Source organism: Gavialis gangeticus, unplaced genomic scaffold (assembly GCF_001723915.1).
Source record: "Gavialis gangeticus isolate Ggan-Ray unplaced genomic scaffold, GavGan_comp1, whole genome shotgun sequence".
NCBI classification, from domain to species: domain Eukaryota; kingdom Metazoa; phylum Chordata; order Crocodylia; family Gavialidae; genus Gavialis; species Gavialis gangeticus.
The window spans coordinates 7,590,751-7,608,005 of NW_017729016.1; the positions used below are offsets into that span (position 1 = coordinate 7,590,751).

At 57.6% G+C, this 17,255-nt stretch overlaps 1 protein-coding gene across 1 annotated transcript in view; it reads left to right on the forward strand.

Moving 5' to 3' along the window:
* KDM8 (lysine demethylase 8) overlaps positions 1–17,255 on the forward strand; it is a 75,677-nt gene that overhangs the window by 35,354 nt on the left and 23,068 nt on the right. The window contains exons 2-4 of the mRNA XM_019512594.1: positions 12,895–13,044; positions 15,281–15,414; positions 16,183–16,265. Coding sequence (XP_019368139.1) covers positions 12,895–13,044; positions 15,281–15,414; positions 16,183–16,265 — 367 coding nt within the window. The remainder of the gene's footprint in view (positions 1–12,894; positions 13,045–15,280; positions 15,415–16,182; positions 16,266–17,255) is intronic.

The following is a 17,255-nucleotide window of genomic DNA, read 5'->3' on the forward strand; positions in this document are numbered from 1 at the left end:
ACTTGTAGTCACCTCCACGCCACCCCAAAGCCCTGATCCTGCCCAGGCACAGGGACCATCCACGTGGGGCTCCTTGTCCTCGGCCCTGCCAGCGGCCCATTCTTTATCACCAGCACACCCGGGTGCACGCAGAGGCTGCGTGCTTCCCAAGTGCTGGCAAATGTCACCGCTCACATCACTGAAATAAGGAGGTGCCCCGCTGGGACGGGGCCCGGAGCCCGGCCTGCTTTGTTTCGCTGGAAAACCTACCCATGGGTTCCTTCTGCGGAGGCCGGCTGAAAGCGACAAGAAGCGACAGGGCCGCAGACACACAGAGCTAGTGGCCCAGGCTCCCATTTTCTACTTGGTAAAACACACTTTATAGGTCTCTAATTACATTGGAGCAAATTGCATTAATATGTTTAGCTACCTGTTTAATTAGGCTACTGGCAACCATTTCTGAGAAGTCAAATTTAATAACAACTCTGAACATCTAACGGGTGGGAAAAAATTGTAGCATTTCAGGTTTGATTGCACACAAATGTTAATGGTTAATAAATTCTCAGAGCTTATGTATTGGAATAATTTGGGTGTGCAAAAACTCATTTTCATATCAAGAAACAATATTTGCTTTAATTATGTTAGTTTAATAGTGTGTCTACAGGAAACCTCGTTAGAAATCAGCAACAGACTAAAAAAGAGACCCATATCATCGCCTCGCAGCCGTGTGTCTGCTGAGCACTGCTGCGGGGTCCCGTGCTCCGGGCAGCTGAGGCTGAGCAGCAAGGCAGGCCGGGCAGCGGGCGAGGGATGGGGGGGACCGGGGCTGGGAGCAGGCACCGGCTACCCCAGCCTCACGCAGAGGCGAGGGAGCAGCTTGGACCCGGCTGCCAGTGCTGCGCTCAACCCGGCGCGCAGCATCGCCCCGTGGGGAAGGACCGGCTCCGGCGGGCGTTCGCTGTGCCCATCCCCGTGCTCCGAGCAGCAGCTCTGCCAGCCGGCTTGCTTCGTGGCAGGACACGAGCTGTGACACCGGCCCAGGACCCCTTGGACCCCTCAGGCCAGGCTGTGGGTGCTTGTTGCAGGAACACCCGGATCCGGCGGCCCCTGCCGGGGTCCAGCCCGTGATGAGGACGGCCGCAGAGCTCCCCTCTCCCCCCCAGCCGAGGACTCAGGCAGGGGCTCAGGCCGCCCATTCACGGCTGAGCCGGGCCCCGAATCAGTCCCACAGGTGCTGGGGAGGACGCGCGTCGATGCAGAGGACAGGCCGCAGAACCAGCGGGAGCCCAAACCCCTGGGCCGGGCCTGTGCTGCGCAGCCTGCGCCCCGTCAGGCCTGGGCTCCGGGCACCGTCTCTGCCTTGCTGGCTTCGTCCCGGCCTCGCTGGCTCCAGGGCCGTGTCCTTCCCTCGCCTCTGCTGCTGCGCCGGGCAGTCTCGGGAAGTCGGAGGAGGCCGGTTCGGGAACAATCTTCCACGACACGTTGCTGCGCGTCCTGCTGTACTGCGCCGCGAGGACCACGGTGCAACAGGTCTGCTTTGGCGATCAAATCAGGAATCGTGGCCGCTAGCTGCCCTCGTCCCTGCCGCCTGGTCACCCCGGCAGGAGGGCCGCAGCAAAGCCGGCTGTCGCCAAGAGCCGGGTGGGTGCAGGAAGAGGGGATGCGGGGGCACGAAAATCATCTCAACCAGCGCCGGTGGAGTCGCACCCCGGGCGTCCGCGTCGCCCCACAGCCGCGAGCAAGGAACCGGCTGCCTCCGCGCGCCCGTATTCGATTTCCAGGACGGAAGAACTGAGCTGAGAGCAGCGTATTGATCTTGAGAGGGTGACAGCAGCCCGACCACGCTGCCGCACGGTGCCACGGGGAGCTCCCAGATGTCTTTACCGCCAGTCACGGCGTTTCATTTGATTTCCCCAACCGAGATCTCTCATTAATCTGTGTCGCGTGGTGAAGGAACCGTCCCGCTCAGAAGGGACCGGGTTCACGGAGGACCGCGTCAGCCGTTTCATCCTGCAGTCGAGTGAGTGAGGCCGAGCGCACGGAGCGGGAAGCCTGACGGCGCCGGCGCTGCTCTGCGGCCCTGCAGACGCCCCTGCCCCGCTGGCCATGGCGCTGGAGACAGAGGTCATCCTCGCGCGTGAAACGATGCGACCCTTAGGTCAAATAGCTACAAAACTTAAGAGTCGAAGTCCCGGTAGTGAAAGCCCAGAGGAGAGAGGGGCTCACCAACACGCAAGGCACCAATGCGGCGCACCACAGCGCCGGTGTCCAGAACGCAGGCCCGCGGTGCCTCGCGCCTCCGGACCTAGCGTGCGAGCCCAGTGCCCCGGGCCCCGCTCCCGCCTCCGAGACGAGACACCCGAACGAGTCTGCAGACCCCGGAGGCAGCGTTTAAGCATTCAGGTGGCAAAGAGGCACGGCGCAGCCTTGCCAGAATGTCGATTACCAGCCGCCCTTCATGCTTTGGAGGTTATTTAAAATAAAGCAGAAGGGCACACAGGGGTGGGTGTTTTCTCATTAATAAACACGCCTGTGCATCTGCAAGGCAGGGGCATGAGCTTTCTGGCCTGAAAAGGCCAGCAGCGTTCGTGTGCCGGCTGCTCTGGAGCAAGAGATGGGAGCGACCTGCTGGCGGAGCGCGCCTGCCCCATCCTGCCCGGGCGCGGGGAAGCGGATAGAGCGGGGCTGTGGGGCTGTGGGGCAGGGTCTGCAGAGGACTGGGGGTCTGCGGAGCTGCGGCGTGGCGGCGACGGGAGCAGGAACAGGGGATTCCCACAAAGAGCCGTGCCCGCAAGACACACCTGGGCTCGCAGCGCTTCCCACGCTGCCATCTGGAAGCCCCCAGCCAGACAACCAAGAGCTGCGGAGAGTCCCGGGGACCAGCAGCAATACCGTTTTGTGTGGCTGCTTTAAGCTAGAAACACTGGTTTCCCAGTGCATAAAACCACAGGCGTGCAGGATTTCCTCTCAGAGAAGGCAGCTGCTTCAGTTCTGATTCTCCCCCAACACGAGCGCGAGAAGCAAAGCCCAGGACACTTTATTTCTTTAGGCGGCAGCAGCGGCCCTGGATTTTTAACTCATTATTCAGCCCTGACCTGCTGCAGGAAGCAGGGAGAGTGGAGCTCGCTCGGTGTCTTTATGAGACTCCCACTTATTAGCTGCACAGGCCTTAGCATGCAAAGCACATAGGCCAGGAACGAACGATCCTGGCTGAGAGGAAAGCAGCCGATACGCCTATAATGAAAATCCAATGTTGAAAAAATGCCTTGAAATTGTTTTCTTTTTTTCCTGCTTACGCTAAGAATCATTATTTTTATTACCAACCATTTGATTTAATTTTAAAAATTGATTATAGAACTGAGAATAATGGCAGTGTCATGTTACCTTCCCCCAGGTGGGCAGCAGGGATGGAGAACTGCTCTTTTAGCTAACAAGACTGCCGCCGCTCGCAGCTCGCCGCAGAAATGCAGGGCGGCTTCAGGCAGGGGCCGGGTGGGCACGGCGGCGAACGGAGCCGGGCAGCGCTCGGGCTGCATGCTGCCGCGGTGTCGACGCCGTGCCGAGCTCCTCTTCCCTCTGCTCCGGCCCCAGCTCCAAAGACAACGGCGTCACAAGCAGGAGCTCCTGTACCCATTGCTCGCGCCGGGGCAGTGAGGAGGAGAACCAGCACCGGGCTCCTTCTGGGCCGAAGCTGGCTGGGCCCTAACTGCAGACAGGGCAGTCTGGGCACCGCGCACAGGAGCAGGCACGGAGCAAAGGCGCAGCTTTCCGAGCCGCACGGGGAGAGCCGGAACCACGCTTCCTGAGTGAGACCCGCGCGTTCCCCCCCAGTCACCGTCCCGCAGGACGGGGCTGTGCCCGAGCCCCGTCGGCCCTGAGCCCGTCACGCCGGCAGCGCAGGCACGTGGCCCCGTCTTGCCCCGCGGAGCGCAGAAGCTGCGAGGGGGAAACGGAGCCTGGTGGGGTCGGACCTTCCCCTCCCCGTCCAGTCCCAGCTCTGCGCAGGTGTGAGGGGCCTCATCTCAGCCGGCACAGCACATTTTTCTGCCGTTAAAAAACAGGCAGAAGCTTCACCGACAGGCCGGGGGCCCAGGGCTGTGCGATTCATTTAAGACCGAGGCAGAAGCGAAGAGAAGTGCCTGGCCCTGCTGCTGGGGCCCTGCGCGCGAGCAGGCGAGAAAGGCCTCTGGGATTCTCCAGTGCCCCGCGGAAAGGGGCCGGCTCCTGCACCCAGCACCTCTCCCCCACGGGGCACAGAGCGCCGGTGCCGGCCCCTGCCATGGGGGGACCCAGACACCCCCAGAAGAGGCGCTCCTTCTCCCTTGTCTTTGAATCTAAACAAACTCTTCTCAAGTAATAAAAGCACTCGTGCGAGGGCCGTGCTCGAGCACCTGCCCCGCAGCAGGGCCACCCCGCCTGGCTGTCCCAGCGCGGCGCTTGCCGCTCTGGCGTGGCCCGCGTGCCGCCTGGCAAGCAGAGGCAGAGCGGGCCTGCCGCCGGGTTAATGCTGCTGCAGGAGCCTGCGTTTGAGCTGCGCAGCCAGCGGGCTCCGCGACGCAGCGCCCGCGCGTGGCAGACGCGGGAGCCAGCGGCTTCGGCAGAAGGTGCAGACAGAGCTGCGGCGGGTGGGTCGGTTCACCTGAGCGGCTGCGCTGCGTTTCTGCTTCGTGGGAACCCTAACACGAGGGCCGGCCGCTCCTGGCTCCTGCAGAACGGCTCTTTGTGGGGTGAGCTGCAGCTAAGCCTGACACCAACAGAGAGCAAACATGGAAGACCGTAAAACAGGGAGGAAAATGCATGAGGGCGAGCCCAGCTGTGGGCTCCTTCCAGTTCCCCCCTGCTTGGCCTGTTTGCTGGAGAGGAGCAGGCCGGGCAGACGGCGCATACTGAGCTGGGGCAGCTGCACTCATTTTCATGTCAGAGGCAGCTCGTGGCGAGGTAGGAAACTGCTGGTGAAAGGGATATTTCCCTGTCGTTGGAGGAATGGTGGATAACTCTGTTTGCCCAACCCAGGCGTCTTATCACAGAGCCAAGAGTTTTACTACCGATTCCTTCAATGCTCTTTTACATTTCACTAGCTCTGCCTTGGACATGGCCGGAATATAAAGTAACCTGCCATGCGAGGCAGCATCAGCTAATCCACACTGCCCTCTTCAGGAGCCGGAGCCGATCCAGCCGGCGTACGGCATCCTCCCGGCTTTGGGATGCCCACAGGTGGATGCCCGAGCCCGGAGCATCCGAGGCTGAGCTCCGGCAAGGAAGAAAAACCATCTTTCCCTTGGCGAAGACACGAGCCGGCCCCTGACACGCTCCTTAGCCACAGGCACTCCTGAAGCCACCTCCCTGACACCACTGCAGTGCCCGAAGTCGAGCCTGGTGCCAGGCTAAGCTGTAGCACGGAGGTTGTGGCTGAGGATGTGGCTGCTCCTTCATCTCTAGTGCCTACTGTGCCTGCGAGGGAGGCCGAGCTTCTCGAAGCGCATCATGCCCAGAGCACAGAAGAGCTGCAGCGCCGTATCCACGTGCCTGGGAGACCGGAGGATGCAAAAGGCAGCGCTCAAGCGGGCACCTGCCCCTGGAGCACCCTCTGACCAAGTGTGGGAAGGGTGCGGAGGAGGCCCTGGGGCGAAAGAAGGGAGCCCCCGCTACAGAGACCGGCCAGGACCGCGTGCTCTGCTCCCTGCGTCGCGGGGGACGATGGTGCAATCCGGGTCCAGCCGACGTGGAAGGGGCTGGGGTCCGCAGAGCAGAGACCGTTTCCCCGGAAGCAGCGGCAGAGGAGTCAGATCCCAGGGCGCAGAGGGAGGGAGGTGGCAGGAGCACTCGCATGCACGGGCCCAGGATGGCAGCAGAATCCCAGGGCCCAGCCCATGCCCGTGTCCCTGCCCCGGGAGAGGAGAGCCAGGAACAGTGGACAAGCCCTCCCGCGGGGCTGGAGCTGGGGTGCAGGAGGGGGCGTACAGAGAAGATCCCTGCAAGCTTTGACTAACCAGACTGCACTGAGCAGCTTCGAACGACACAGCCTGGAGCATGTGGAAAGCAGCCAGTACAGCACGCAGGGAAGGGAGGCAGAGCTGCATGCGACGGGCGAGCAGCCGCCAGGCAGCACCCCCATCTCGTAGCATGGGGCTGGTTGCTTGCCCCTGGCCTGCTCCAGCCCGCATCTGCCCCCGAGGTCCTGGGGCGCGGAGTCTGACTTGGTGACAGCCTGCCCCTGGCTCCTGCCAAGCCTCCCGGAGCCCGTGCATTGTGATGAGCGGTAATGATACTCATCCCTTCTAGTCCCTGGTCCCGTCTACCTCCTGGGGACACCTTTGCATTTTATCCTTATTTATCTCCCAGCCTCTTCTCTGCTTTCCGTCCACAGAGCCCGGTGACTGGCGCTCCCTTGTTTTTCATTCCAACAGCATTATTCACATTGAACTCATTTGTGCCTAACATAGATGTAAGATGTAGTTCCCCAGGAATTCAGATGTTATTTAACGTTATTTTCCAATATCTTGTTTGCCATTTATTTATTTAGGGAGTTATTGCGGCAGGAACCTTGCTGCTGAGACACCACAACTTGTTTACCATGCGGGCCTTGGAGGCGGCTGGGAGCCCGGAGTGCCAGTCAGACAGCGACATCGCAGATTAAAGAAGTAATTACAACAGAGAATACAGCATTAAATAAAAGAGAAAACACCAAAGACAGGGGAGGAAAAGGAAACATAAATTAGGAACAATACAATTATCTACCAGCACTTATGATAATCACAGCCAAGTGACTACAGTGTCCTCATTAGCAAGTGCTTCTCCCCCAGGCTCCGGCGCACGGCGCTCCGTGTGCCCGGCAGGCAGGTGCCCAAGCACCGGCAGGGCTGTGCACGCTCCGCGGGCTCTTGGGCAAGGGCGCGTTCACTGCAGCTGGGACACGGGCTGGGCAACAGCTCCGGCAGCAGAGCTGGTGGCTGCTGGGCAGGACGGGGGCCCCGTGCTGAGCCAGTGCCGTGCGCCGTCGTCCCACTGGCTCCAGCAGAGCTCGGGCGATGGGCACCAGGAGCCTGATCAGTCCGGGGCTCCAGTTGCCAGCAGATATGGACCCGCGCCTGCATCTCGGTCCGTCCGAGCAGCCTCCCATGGCGGGAGCAGAGGGCTCCGTCCGCGGCCCATGCGCGTGACCCTGTGCCGAGCCAGCACCAACCTGCCTCTGCTGCACGCGCCTGGAGGCCCCGCTGCGCACCAGTGCCGCCAGGTTCCCGGGGTCACGCAGACCGGGACTCCCCTCGGAGCACGCGTGGGGCCTTTCCCAAGCACGGGCTCTGCGACACCCGCTCACCGAGGCGCTGAGGAGCCAGGTCCCCTTAGGGTCGCTGTGGCATGAGACCAGGCCCAGACCAGGCCACAGCAGCTGCTAATTGTTCTCCCGCGAGTGGCACTGGGTCTCCCTCCCGGCTCGTTTAATGGGAAGTAGATGGCGAAGTGCCTGAACGCTGGAACCCGCAAATCCCCCCACAGCAGGGAATATCCATTATTTACCCATAAAAATATTTCAAGGGTTATTAGCATGTAAACTATGATTAATTAAGTTCAGATAAATTGTTTCTGATGCATGTAAATGAGGAGGCTCCCGTGGAGCGAGCCGGGATCCAGCTCCTTCTCCGTCAGCAGCACGGCACAGGGGGAGGGGGACACACCCAGCTCCCATCCCCTTTGCATTTCCTGGCACCGCCTGCCCTGCCGCATGCGAGGAAGCAGGACGGGCAGCGCGCAAGGCCGCCCCATGGAGACCGCTCGGCAGCCGGATTCCACGAGGGACACGCGCTCCTCGGCCTGGGGACGGCCCCACTCCTTGCAGGGGTGCCGGGTCCCCGGCAAAGCGCTACTTTGCTGTGTGGCCACGGCTGGCGAGTGGCGGGCACAGAGCGGCACACAGGAGTGCCTAGACACTAAAAAGAGCAGAGAGCAGCAGTTTCAGGCATGTGCGAAGGGGCAGGGATGGGACCAAGAAAACAGACACACGACAGAAGCCCAGCTTGCGACGGGGGAGCGTCAGGTAGCCGGGTGCTGCAGGCAATGCCACGCGTCACACACGCAGGGACCGGAGGCATGGCACCAGGCCCAGGAGAGCGTGGGCAAGGCACGCAGACAGACGGCGGGCCCAGAGCACCTGAGGTGGGAGATGTGGCTCAAGAAGCCTCATGAAGATGGCCACAAGGAAGAAATCATGGAAGTGAAAGGGGCCCTGGACGAGGCCCTGAGGCAGCCCAGGGCAGAAGTGGAGAGAGGGGCTGCTTTCCAGCTGCAGCCACGTGGGAGCACCACGCGGGCTCCTTCCTACGGACCGACCCAGCGTCTCACGCGGGCTTTGCAGCTGCACGGAGCTTACGCCGCTGGAGCGGCTCTCGTGGGAGCCCCTGAGCTAGCCGGGTCCGGTGGGTCTGCAGGAGCCTACAGGCACAGTTGCAACCACGCTGTGGACGTATCCCCTTTGCAAAGAGCCAGCGCTGTCCACACTTTGCTCTCACCACGGTTTCCCAGCTGAACGGCACTGAGGACTGTGCAACATGGAAAATCTCTCCCCGAATGCTAGTGCTGCCAGTAGGAAAGGACAACCTCCTGCGTGATGAGGCGCCGCAACCTGCTCCAAGCCGCACAAATGAGCCGCACGGCTCTCCACTGAACAGAACGTGTCCGACGGGCTCCTTGCATCCCTGGCTAGTGGCTGGAGGGCTGGGGAGAGATCCAAGCCCAGCACCACTGAATGCTAATGGCCCTTCTTTCTGCACGTCACCGGGCCGGGAGCACCAGGGATTAGGAGCCTCCAGGTCGATCAAGAGCCATTTGTCATACATGTTGCTTAATTCCTGATGGAGAAGAAGCTGGAAGAGCGTAGGACGCGGCATCATTTTAAATTCCAGATGATGACAGATCAGCCAGAGCATTTAACAACTGAAATATACTTTACCGACAGTAATGGATACTGTTGAAGTGCTACCGGCATGTGGATTACCGAAGGCATAGTCTATCGATTTTTATTTTTGTATTGAAGTTGTTTTTTCCGTCTGTTGAAAACGCCTTTTTTGTGATTTCATAGGGCATTACATTTTATGCGTCTCATTTGCTACACCCAGAGGAATTGCTCTCTGCTACATTAAAAATACCCTGGGACGCAGACTGAGCTTTTAACTTTGCAGAACACGCTGTTCCCTTTCCCCCTCCGTCCCCGCATTGCCTTTCTTCCTGCTTCTTTGTTTTTCAGATACATGTAATGCACCAGTCACGTTGCCTTTGCCACAGCGATGCGGAGCCGGCTTGGGTCCCTGTGTGCCAGCCCTGCCGTCACTTGCAGGTTCGTCGTGTGCTCAGATCTGGAGCGAGCCTGGCGTCTGCAGAGAGCTGGGCTCTGGCATGTGCTTTCCCGCGGCACCTTGAAGCCTCTTGGGACTGCTCACTGCCAAGGGAAGAACCTGCTTCATGTCCACTCACTCACTCTTGTTCGCTGCCTCTCCTGCCGATCTACCTGAAGCTCATTAGCTCGTCTCACTGAATGCACACGGCTGTGTGTGTGTTGGGATGGGGGTAGTAAGCAGCCCAATCCCATGCCCATGACTACTGTCCACGAGCGCCAGTACCAGCACCACTGCTAACGCACACGTCTTCCTTCCCTCCCCTAAGCAAGGTCACCGTCACTGCTGGGAGTGCCTGTGGCCTCCTGCCTCTCTCCAAGCCCCATGCTGGTCCCTTTCCTCCCTGTCAGGAGCCGACATCCTGCCAGGCAGAAATCCTGCAGCCCGATCCTTCTGCCCACAACAAGGCTCAGCCCCAGCCAGCGGCATCCAAAGCACGATACCTTGCCACAAAGCAATTTCAGGGGAAGGGTGAGAGCACTGCTGCATCCGAGCTTGCACGAAGCTTCCCCCAGCTGCGTTATTACTTCAAGCAGCCATTAGTGGAACCGATGAACTAGCGCAATATATGGCCTGAGCCGGCTGCCCAGAGCACCCTGGGGAAGGAGGGCAGGAGGCCAGCAGCACACGGCTGTGCAATTTGTCAGGCTGTCTTCATAGAGCACAGTATGGTTTCAAAACACAAGCTGAGTCTAAAGCATGCCCCAGATTACTCACTGTGAAACGCAGCCCGTTCCCAGCACAAGGCGAATATTAACCCGGGACCTCGGTTTAAACCGTTACAGAGAGAGATTCCCGGACAGAGGAGAGCAGGGGAAGCTGCGTGGCACCTCCACGTTATTTGCAGACAGAGCAGATCAGGAGCCCGGGCTGCGCCTCGTTCCTCGGCCGCTGCAACGAGGACGGCTTTTCCCCAGGGCAGCTGCACAGGCGGCCCAGGCAACAGCTCACGAGCCACCGAGGAGGTTCCTTCTCGAAGCAGAGGAGTGTCTCGAGCCCCGAGCCATTTCCGTAGCCGTCTCCAGCTGGTTACTCAGGTCTAGAGCACAGCGGTGCTGGGCGTCAGGCTGCGGGGCGCTCAGCTCTGTCCTGATTCTGCAAGCCCGATGCAGTGAGCTCCGCATCTCACCCAGGCCCGCGGCTCTGGTGCTGCAGTTGCCCAGATGAAGACAAGAACCTCCACGGTCCCGGTCAGGTCTGAAGGACGTGGGACCACACGGGGAGGGCGGAGGGCCAGCGAGCATCCCCCAGGCATGAGGGGTCCCACGAGCGGGATGTCCTGCCAGGGTGGGAGAGCGCCGGCTGGGCTCAGGACCATGCTCTCCCCGAGACCCCAAGAAGGAGGGAGTGGCGCTGGGGTCCCGCTGCGAGCATCGGCCAAGCGGCCGGCTCCACCAGCCGGCAGCACGAGAGCAAGGCGCAATGCGGGGCAGCGTGGGCATGCACCAGAGGGGCCGAAGCGGCACGAAGCTCTTGGCGCAGGGAGGCAGCTAGAAGCAGCCCTGGGGGGAGAGGGGAGGAGAGCAGAGGGCATTTTGCCAGGGCCTGGGGAGGAAGCAGGGTCGGGGGGCACGTGCTGGGCCTGCGGCAAGGGTGAGGAGTCAGGATTTTATGCATTTCTTCCCCGAACGCTCTGCATTTTCTCTCAACTCCAATATTATTATAGTGACGCACAACACCAGAGAATATAATTGCTGTAGTGATTACTTACAGCCATTACATTAAGCTTTAAAATGCTCCTTTCAAATTGAACAATGTTTTTTCAAAGTCAACAGCTGGTTCGCAGCTTGAAAGCAACAGTTAAGATAAATTAAATAAAAAGGGTAATAAAATCACAGCCTAAATTTAATTTCCGAAGCTCATGCAAACTCCAGCAAAGCCTTTAAAATATCTTTAAAATACAGCCAGAGAATCAAAAGTCAATACACCGAATGATTATATTGTGTTCATTAATATGGCTGCGCTGTCCGGACACAAATAACAGTGTATACTTTTACACAGACGTGCAGCAGGGCACAGGAACAGGTGCAGGGCGAGACGCTCGGTCTGGACCCGGCTCCGAGCGGTGCAGGAACTGAGCGGGAGGAGAAGGGCCCTGGGACCCGGCTACTGGAAATGGCGCTTTCGCCCCTTGGCTCAACATGCAGCTTAAAACATCCCCAAGCCCAGCCCGGTCTCAGCATCCCTGATGAACCCTCAAAACGGCCTCGCCACGCTCGCAGCCCCTGGCTCACGTGTCAAGACCATGCAACGTCTTTAAATGCCAGGGAACTTTCCAGGGATTTTTTCTCCTCTGTCTGGTCTGCCCCGACAACGCAGGCAGCTCCTGCCCAGCTGGAAGAGAGACCTGACGACTGGAGGCAGGCAAGGAGCTCTGTGCAGGGCCACTCGCGCTCTTCTGTTAACGAAGCTGTGCACATCCCACACCTTCCTGGCAGGTGGGCGGCCACGCGCTCCTCGGGCTGCTCCTTGGCCCCCGGGCACCTGCTGAGCACTTCGAAGCCTGCTGCGCTTTGGACGGAAGTGATGCAGGAGTCGGAGCCACACGTTCCACCCTGGCTCATGGCTCCTTTTTAATGCCTTTATTTTTCACGTCTCTCCAGCAATGATATTTCTCATCTGTGCCGGCAGCTAAAAGGAATTCCCCAGACCTGCTTTCTTCATGACTCAATCTAATGGACTGGCTCCCTTGGTGCTGCAGTTTTACAATACAATCCATTAATACGAGAACGACGTCTTGCTGGGACGTGTCAAGAGGCGAATGCCACGCAGACGTGCAAGTCGCTAACACGGTTCTGCTCGAGGGTCCTGGCAGGTCCGGGCAGCCGGGAGAGACTGGCCAGGGCACTAAATGTCGCACTTTCACACTCAGCCCAGGCCTGACCTTCCCTCCGCGCCAGCGTTTTCCAGTGACGTGATCCCCAGTTCACTCCAGGTGACACATGCTGCTCAGCACATGCCCTCATGGGTGCCATGTGTTTCATGTGCCATGGTGCAACCCGAAACAGCTGCACACCAGTGGGGAGAGCTTAGAAAGAGCTTACACAGAGTGTTACAGCTTTTACACCTACAATATGGCATTAGCAACATTAACATCCCTTGGCACTTCTTGCAAGAGTAGGACCCTTAGGTGAGTATCTAAACTGCAACTTGGATAATTAAGTTCTAGCATTCAAAACTTTTCCCTGCAGTTTCTGTGGTTATTTTTCACTACCTGCTGTAAACTGCTGCATGGCGTTGCTGTGCTCTGTGAAGTAGCTGCTGTGATCCACCCCAGAGGTAGCCATGTCCCGCTAGGAGGCAAAGTGATCCCTCTCCATCTGCCTGGATGGGCTCTGCACAGAGATGAACTGTTGCTGTTCCCTGAACCTCCACCACATTCATCCCCCAGCATCGTGCTCCCTCCTTCTCTCTACTGCAGGCGGGCACGCAATCCCGGGTGGCTGTTGCAATGCACCAGGCCAGGTCTGTCCCAAACAGGGGGCTCTGCTTTGTGCTGCACCCCCCATTTCACGCTGTGCCCCAGATGGGTCCTCTGCAACTGCCTGGAGGAGGTGCTGGACGCCTGTCTGAAGGGCCGTCGCGGAGCCGCCACCACGGAGCAGACGGGGCCCGTGGACTCTGATTTCCCCTGCGTGCTGGCCCAGCCCACGGAGGAAGATTTCCAGCGCAGGGTGTCAGTGCCTCACGCACCTTGGATTTCCGGTGCTTTGCCAACACAGAAAGAGGGTTCGAGTCAGCGCGGCACCTGAAGACCCTGAGTCCCGGATGCTGCCTGCGTGTGGCGGCCAGAAGGGTTAGCTGCTTTTCGGGGTTCCTCCCTCTCTCCACGGGACAGGCAAAGGCAACAACTCTGCGCAATAAAATGTAGTGCTTCCTCCTTTCTTTGCAATGGTTTTGTAACCACACCATTGAGCTCCCTTTTCTTTCAGGCTTCCTTCTGCTAATAACAGGTTTTAGCCTATAACCCTCTGATTTTGTCAAACACTTTTTTAAAGGATACACCGAAATACATAAATGAATGCATCCAACCTTTCAATCACTAAAACCATTTGAAATAAAAGGTGCAGAAGCTCTTATTTGTGATAAACAATTACTCAGCAATCTAGAGCAATTCCGGACATTACCCTTCTTTCCTCTTTCTAAGGCTAATGCTATTTTATTTTAAAATATATAATATATATTTTAAAAGATTAAAAACTATCACAAAAGCTGCACAGTATGTAAATCCACTTGTGAAATGGGAAGCAGGCACCTCCTGGAGCGTCACGTAAATACTGCCCCAGGCTCCCACCCACGGCGCTGGTGCTGCAGGGCCTCCACAGACAACATTGGGACCGCAGGGAACATGGGGACAGCACTGGGGAGAGCCACCCTGGCCTCGGCAGCCCATTCATCCAAGGGACCCAGAAGCTCGTCCATTCAGACCCTTCACACACACAACAGCGGGGGTGCACCCAGCTACAAAGTACAGTTAAAGAGCAGGGGAGGCAAGGGCTCTGCCAGTGCTGTGCCAGGTACTTAGGGTAAGACCTGCTCGGATGATCACCTGTCTCCTCTGAGAAAGCCTCAGCCAGGGAAAAACACAGCCGGGCACGACAGATGAGCTCCACGGCACAGCCAAGCCCAGCAGGCTTCCTGCTGCCCCCCAAGAGTGACGCTGATGTCTCAGGGCAGACCCACGGGTCCGTGCAACAGCACAGGGCACCTCTGCAGCTGCGTGAATGCTGGGAGTTAATAAGTCACTTTATGCACCGGAGATTATGTAGTACAATGATAGCTCTTGCTGTGTATGACCAGGAACGAAAGCTGTGGGGAACTGCACCTTCAAGAGGCCCTGGCAGTTGGTGCATGTGCAAAGCATTGCATTACACAGTCTCATCCCTTACGACCCAGGCTCCTGCTAAAGCAGACCTCTGTCAGGCTCCTTGGCTCCAAGTGATTACTGAACACAGCAAAGAGGTCTTCAGTGGTAGGTTAATAGACAGGGCACCTATTGCCTGGCCACCTACAGATCACAAAATCCAATAAATAAAGTGTCATAAATCACCTGATCTGCCATCTGGTAAACAGCTCAGTGACAGATATTCTCCGCAAGGCTCCGGAAACTGAGAGGCAGTAAATACTGCTGCAAAGATTTCTTGCTTCTTTTGAAGAAGCTGCATCAACATGTTTGCAAATACCAAGAAATCACCGAGCGAATTTGTACTGAAATAAACAAAGCAAGAGACAGCTAGTCAGCTAAACGGTAATAATAATTTTTAGTTTTCTCGCCCAACAAAGGCACTTGAGGTCTCACTTATGCAAGCAACATTAAAACATCAGCAATCCACACGACTTGCTCACCTAAAAACAACACAGCAAAACAGCAGCAACAAAAAGGCTGTGTAGAGGGAAGATGCCTCCTGCCTGATGTTAGAGAAATGTTTTGGCAAAGTGGGTTTCACGTGATGCCGGGGAGTGGGACTGGAGAGGTGGGGACAGGAGGCTCCATCTGCGGGGAGGGAGCGTCCTGTGTCCTCCGCGCACAGCAACCAAATGCACTCCAAGCGCCAAGCTAATGTCACCTTATCCCTGTTAAAGTTATTCCATCTAGTAATATGAGAGAAATTATGACAATATGTTGTTCTACATGAAAGTACATGACAGAGCTATTTGTGAGACCTGGCAGCTGCCACTCTCAGCAGAGCAGATGGCAGTGATAAAAACACAATGCAGGGAACAGGTTGATAAAGACATCTCCGTCATTACACTTTCACTTTACAATTACACTCGACTGCGAGATACAATTGAAATGCATGGCTCTGTCACTCTCAAGCAGGAGGAACTTGCTTATCTGTGGAAAATCACTCTGGTGTGACAATTAATTCCGTACATATTATTAATCAATATCATCCATCTCCTGTCCACAGGAGCGGGAAGAGGCAGCCGGCAAAGACATATGGGATCTTCAAAGTGAGCAGAGCTATCTCCTTGTCCTCTTGCTCCTTCACTGGGAAAGAGACCATCATTTGTCATCAGCAGCGAAGAACCAAGGTCGGGGACGGTAACAAACCCAGGCACCTGCAACAACGATCATTTCATGCTTCTGCACTGTGAGACGTGCGCGAGGTCCCTTCCCCTGCTGGGCTCGCGCTTTCAGCTTTCCTGGTCTTTTAATGAAATTAGTGCTGGTGGAAGGTACCAGCTGGCAGCCTTGAGGACAGACACTGTATATCGCCTCTGAAGCGCAGACAGCCGGGCAGGCTCCCACACGAACCCCAGGGGATCAGACCCGGCCACGGCAGAGCGAGAGGGGACCGCTCTGACAGGGGCCCGCAGACAAGCAGGCCAGTACCGAGGCGGCTTCCTGACCTGGGCTCCGGCCTAGGCCGAGCAGCCTTCAGATGCGCAGGGTGAAAGAGGGACCCCCTGCCCCTGCCCTGCAGAAAAGAGCATCCCGCCCCTCTCGGCCTGAGGACTCGTTGGCCCATCTGTGGGAGCCACCGCAAGGACGGTGACTCTCCGCTGCAGACTGTCACAGCGCTGACATCCAGCTACGATGTCTTTGCGGGTATTAGCAGCGAGTCATCACAAGCCACTGCTGCCTAGAAAGCATCACTGGAAACTCTGAGTGGAAGAGCGAGGGAGGGGGTTTCCCGGACAGCTGCACGAGCATGCACAAAAGTCCCAAGCAGCATGTGCCGGGCTTGCAGCACGGGGTAGGGCTGAAGGAGCTGGCACCTGAGGAGCGAGCCACAGGCAGTTCGTTAAGGGAGGCGCAGAGGAAGCCGGCCTCAGCGCTGCCCATTGAACCACTCTGCCTTGCCGGGAGGTCCTGCAGGGAAGGAGCAGCTGCGGCAGCTGAGCGACAACCTGAGAAGCAGCAGGGAAGGGCAGAGATGTGGCATGGAGGTGGTAGGGCGGGGGCGTCACGGTAGAAGTGACTCAGTAGAATAGTACGACCTTCAAAAAAACAGTTTCAATCTAGGTCTCTTACAGTGCTAGTCAGAAAGCTGAAAAGTAGCAGTGGAAAATCCAGACTACAGAGCACATCACACCTGGGACGAGGTGTTCAGAGGAACCCATTTCCCCACTACAGGAAATCATGGAGCCATAGGAAGGAGAGGCCGGTAGACTGCATCCAGTCCAGCCCAGCCCAGCCAAGCGTGTGTCTAACCTGCTCTTGAAAATGCCCAGAGATGGTGAATCCTCACCCTTCCTGGTTAGCCCGCTCCAATGCCAAACCACCCTCAGAGTGCGAAACTTCTTCCTGATATTCAACCTACGTTTCTTATGCCGCAATGTAAGACCATTTCCCCTTGTCCTGTCCCCTGCAGCCCCAGGGGCTCATCTACAACCACCCCCTTCAGAGGCTTGAAGACCGGTATCAAAACCTATTCTTCTTCCAGTATTTCCTCATTAGACACATTTCCTAGACTTCTGATCATTCAAACGTCCCGTGTCAGGTTGTCTCCAGTGCAAAACAATATGCAGTATGCGCCCCACTCCATATTTCCGCAGTATCGTTGTTCTGTGCTCCAGCAAACCACTCAGCCGAGGCGAGCGCGGCTCCCTGCGGATGCTGTTAAGCAGCAGCGCAGTCAGGCCAACTGCTGTGGGCGATACAGGGCTCGGCGCCGTGCGCTGTTTGGAAACTCGGTGCGTTCTTCTGAGGGAGAGGAGGGGAGACTGCTTCTCTCTGATATGAATTTCATATCACAAGGGGCCCTTCAGGACAAGACGGGGAATCTGGTTGTCACGCCAGACGACAAAGCCAACATATTTAATAACTTCTTTGCCTCTGTCTTCCTCAGTAAGGACCAGAACTGCCACCTCCCTGCTGGGCCCCCTTCGGGCCCCGGGGGAGGCTCACCTGGGCCTAGAGTGAGTGAGGATTTAGTTAGG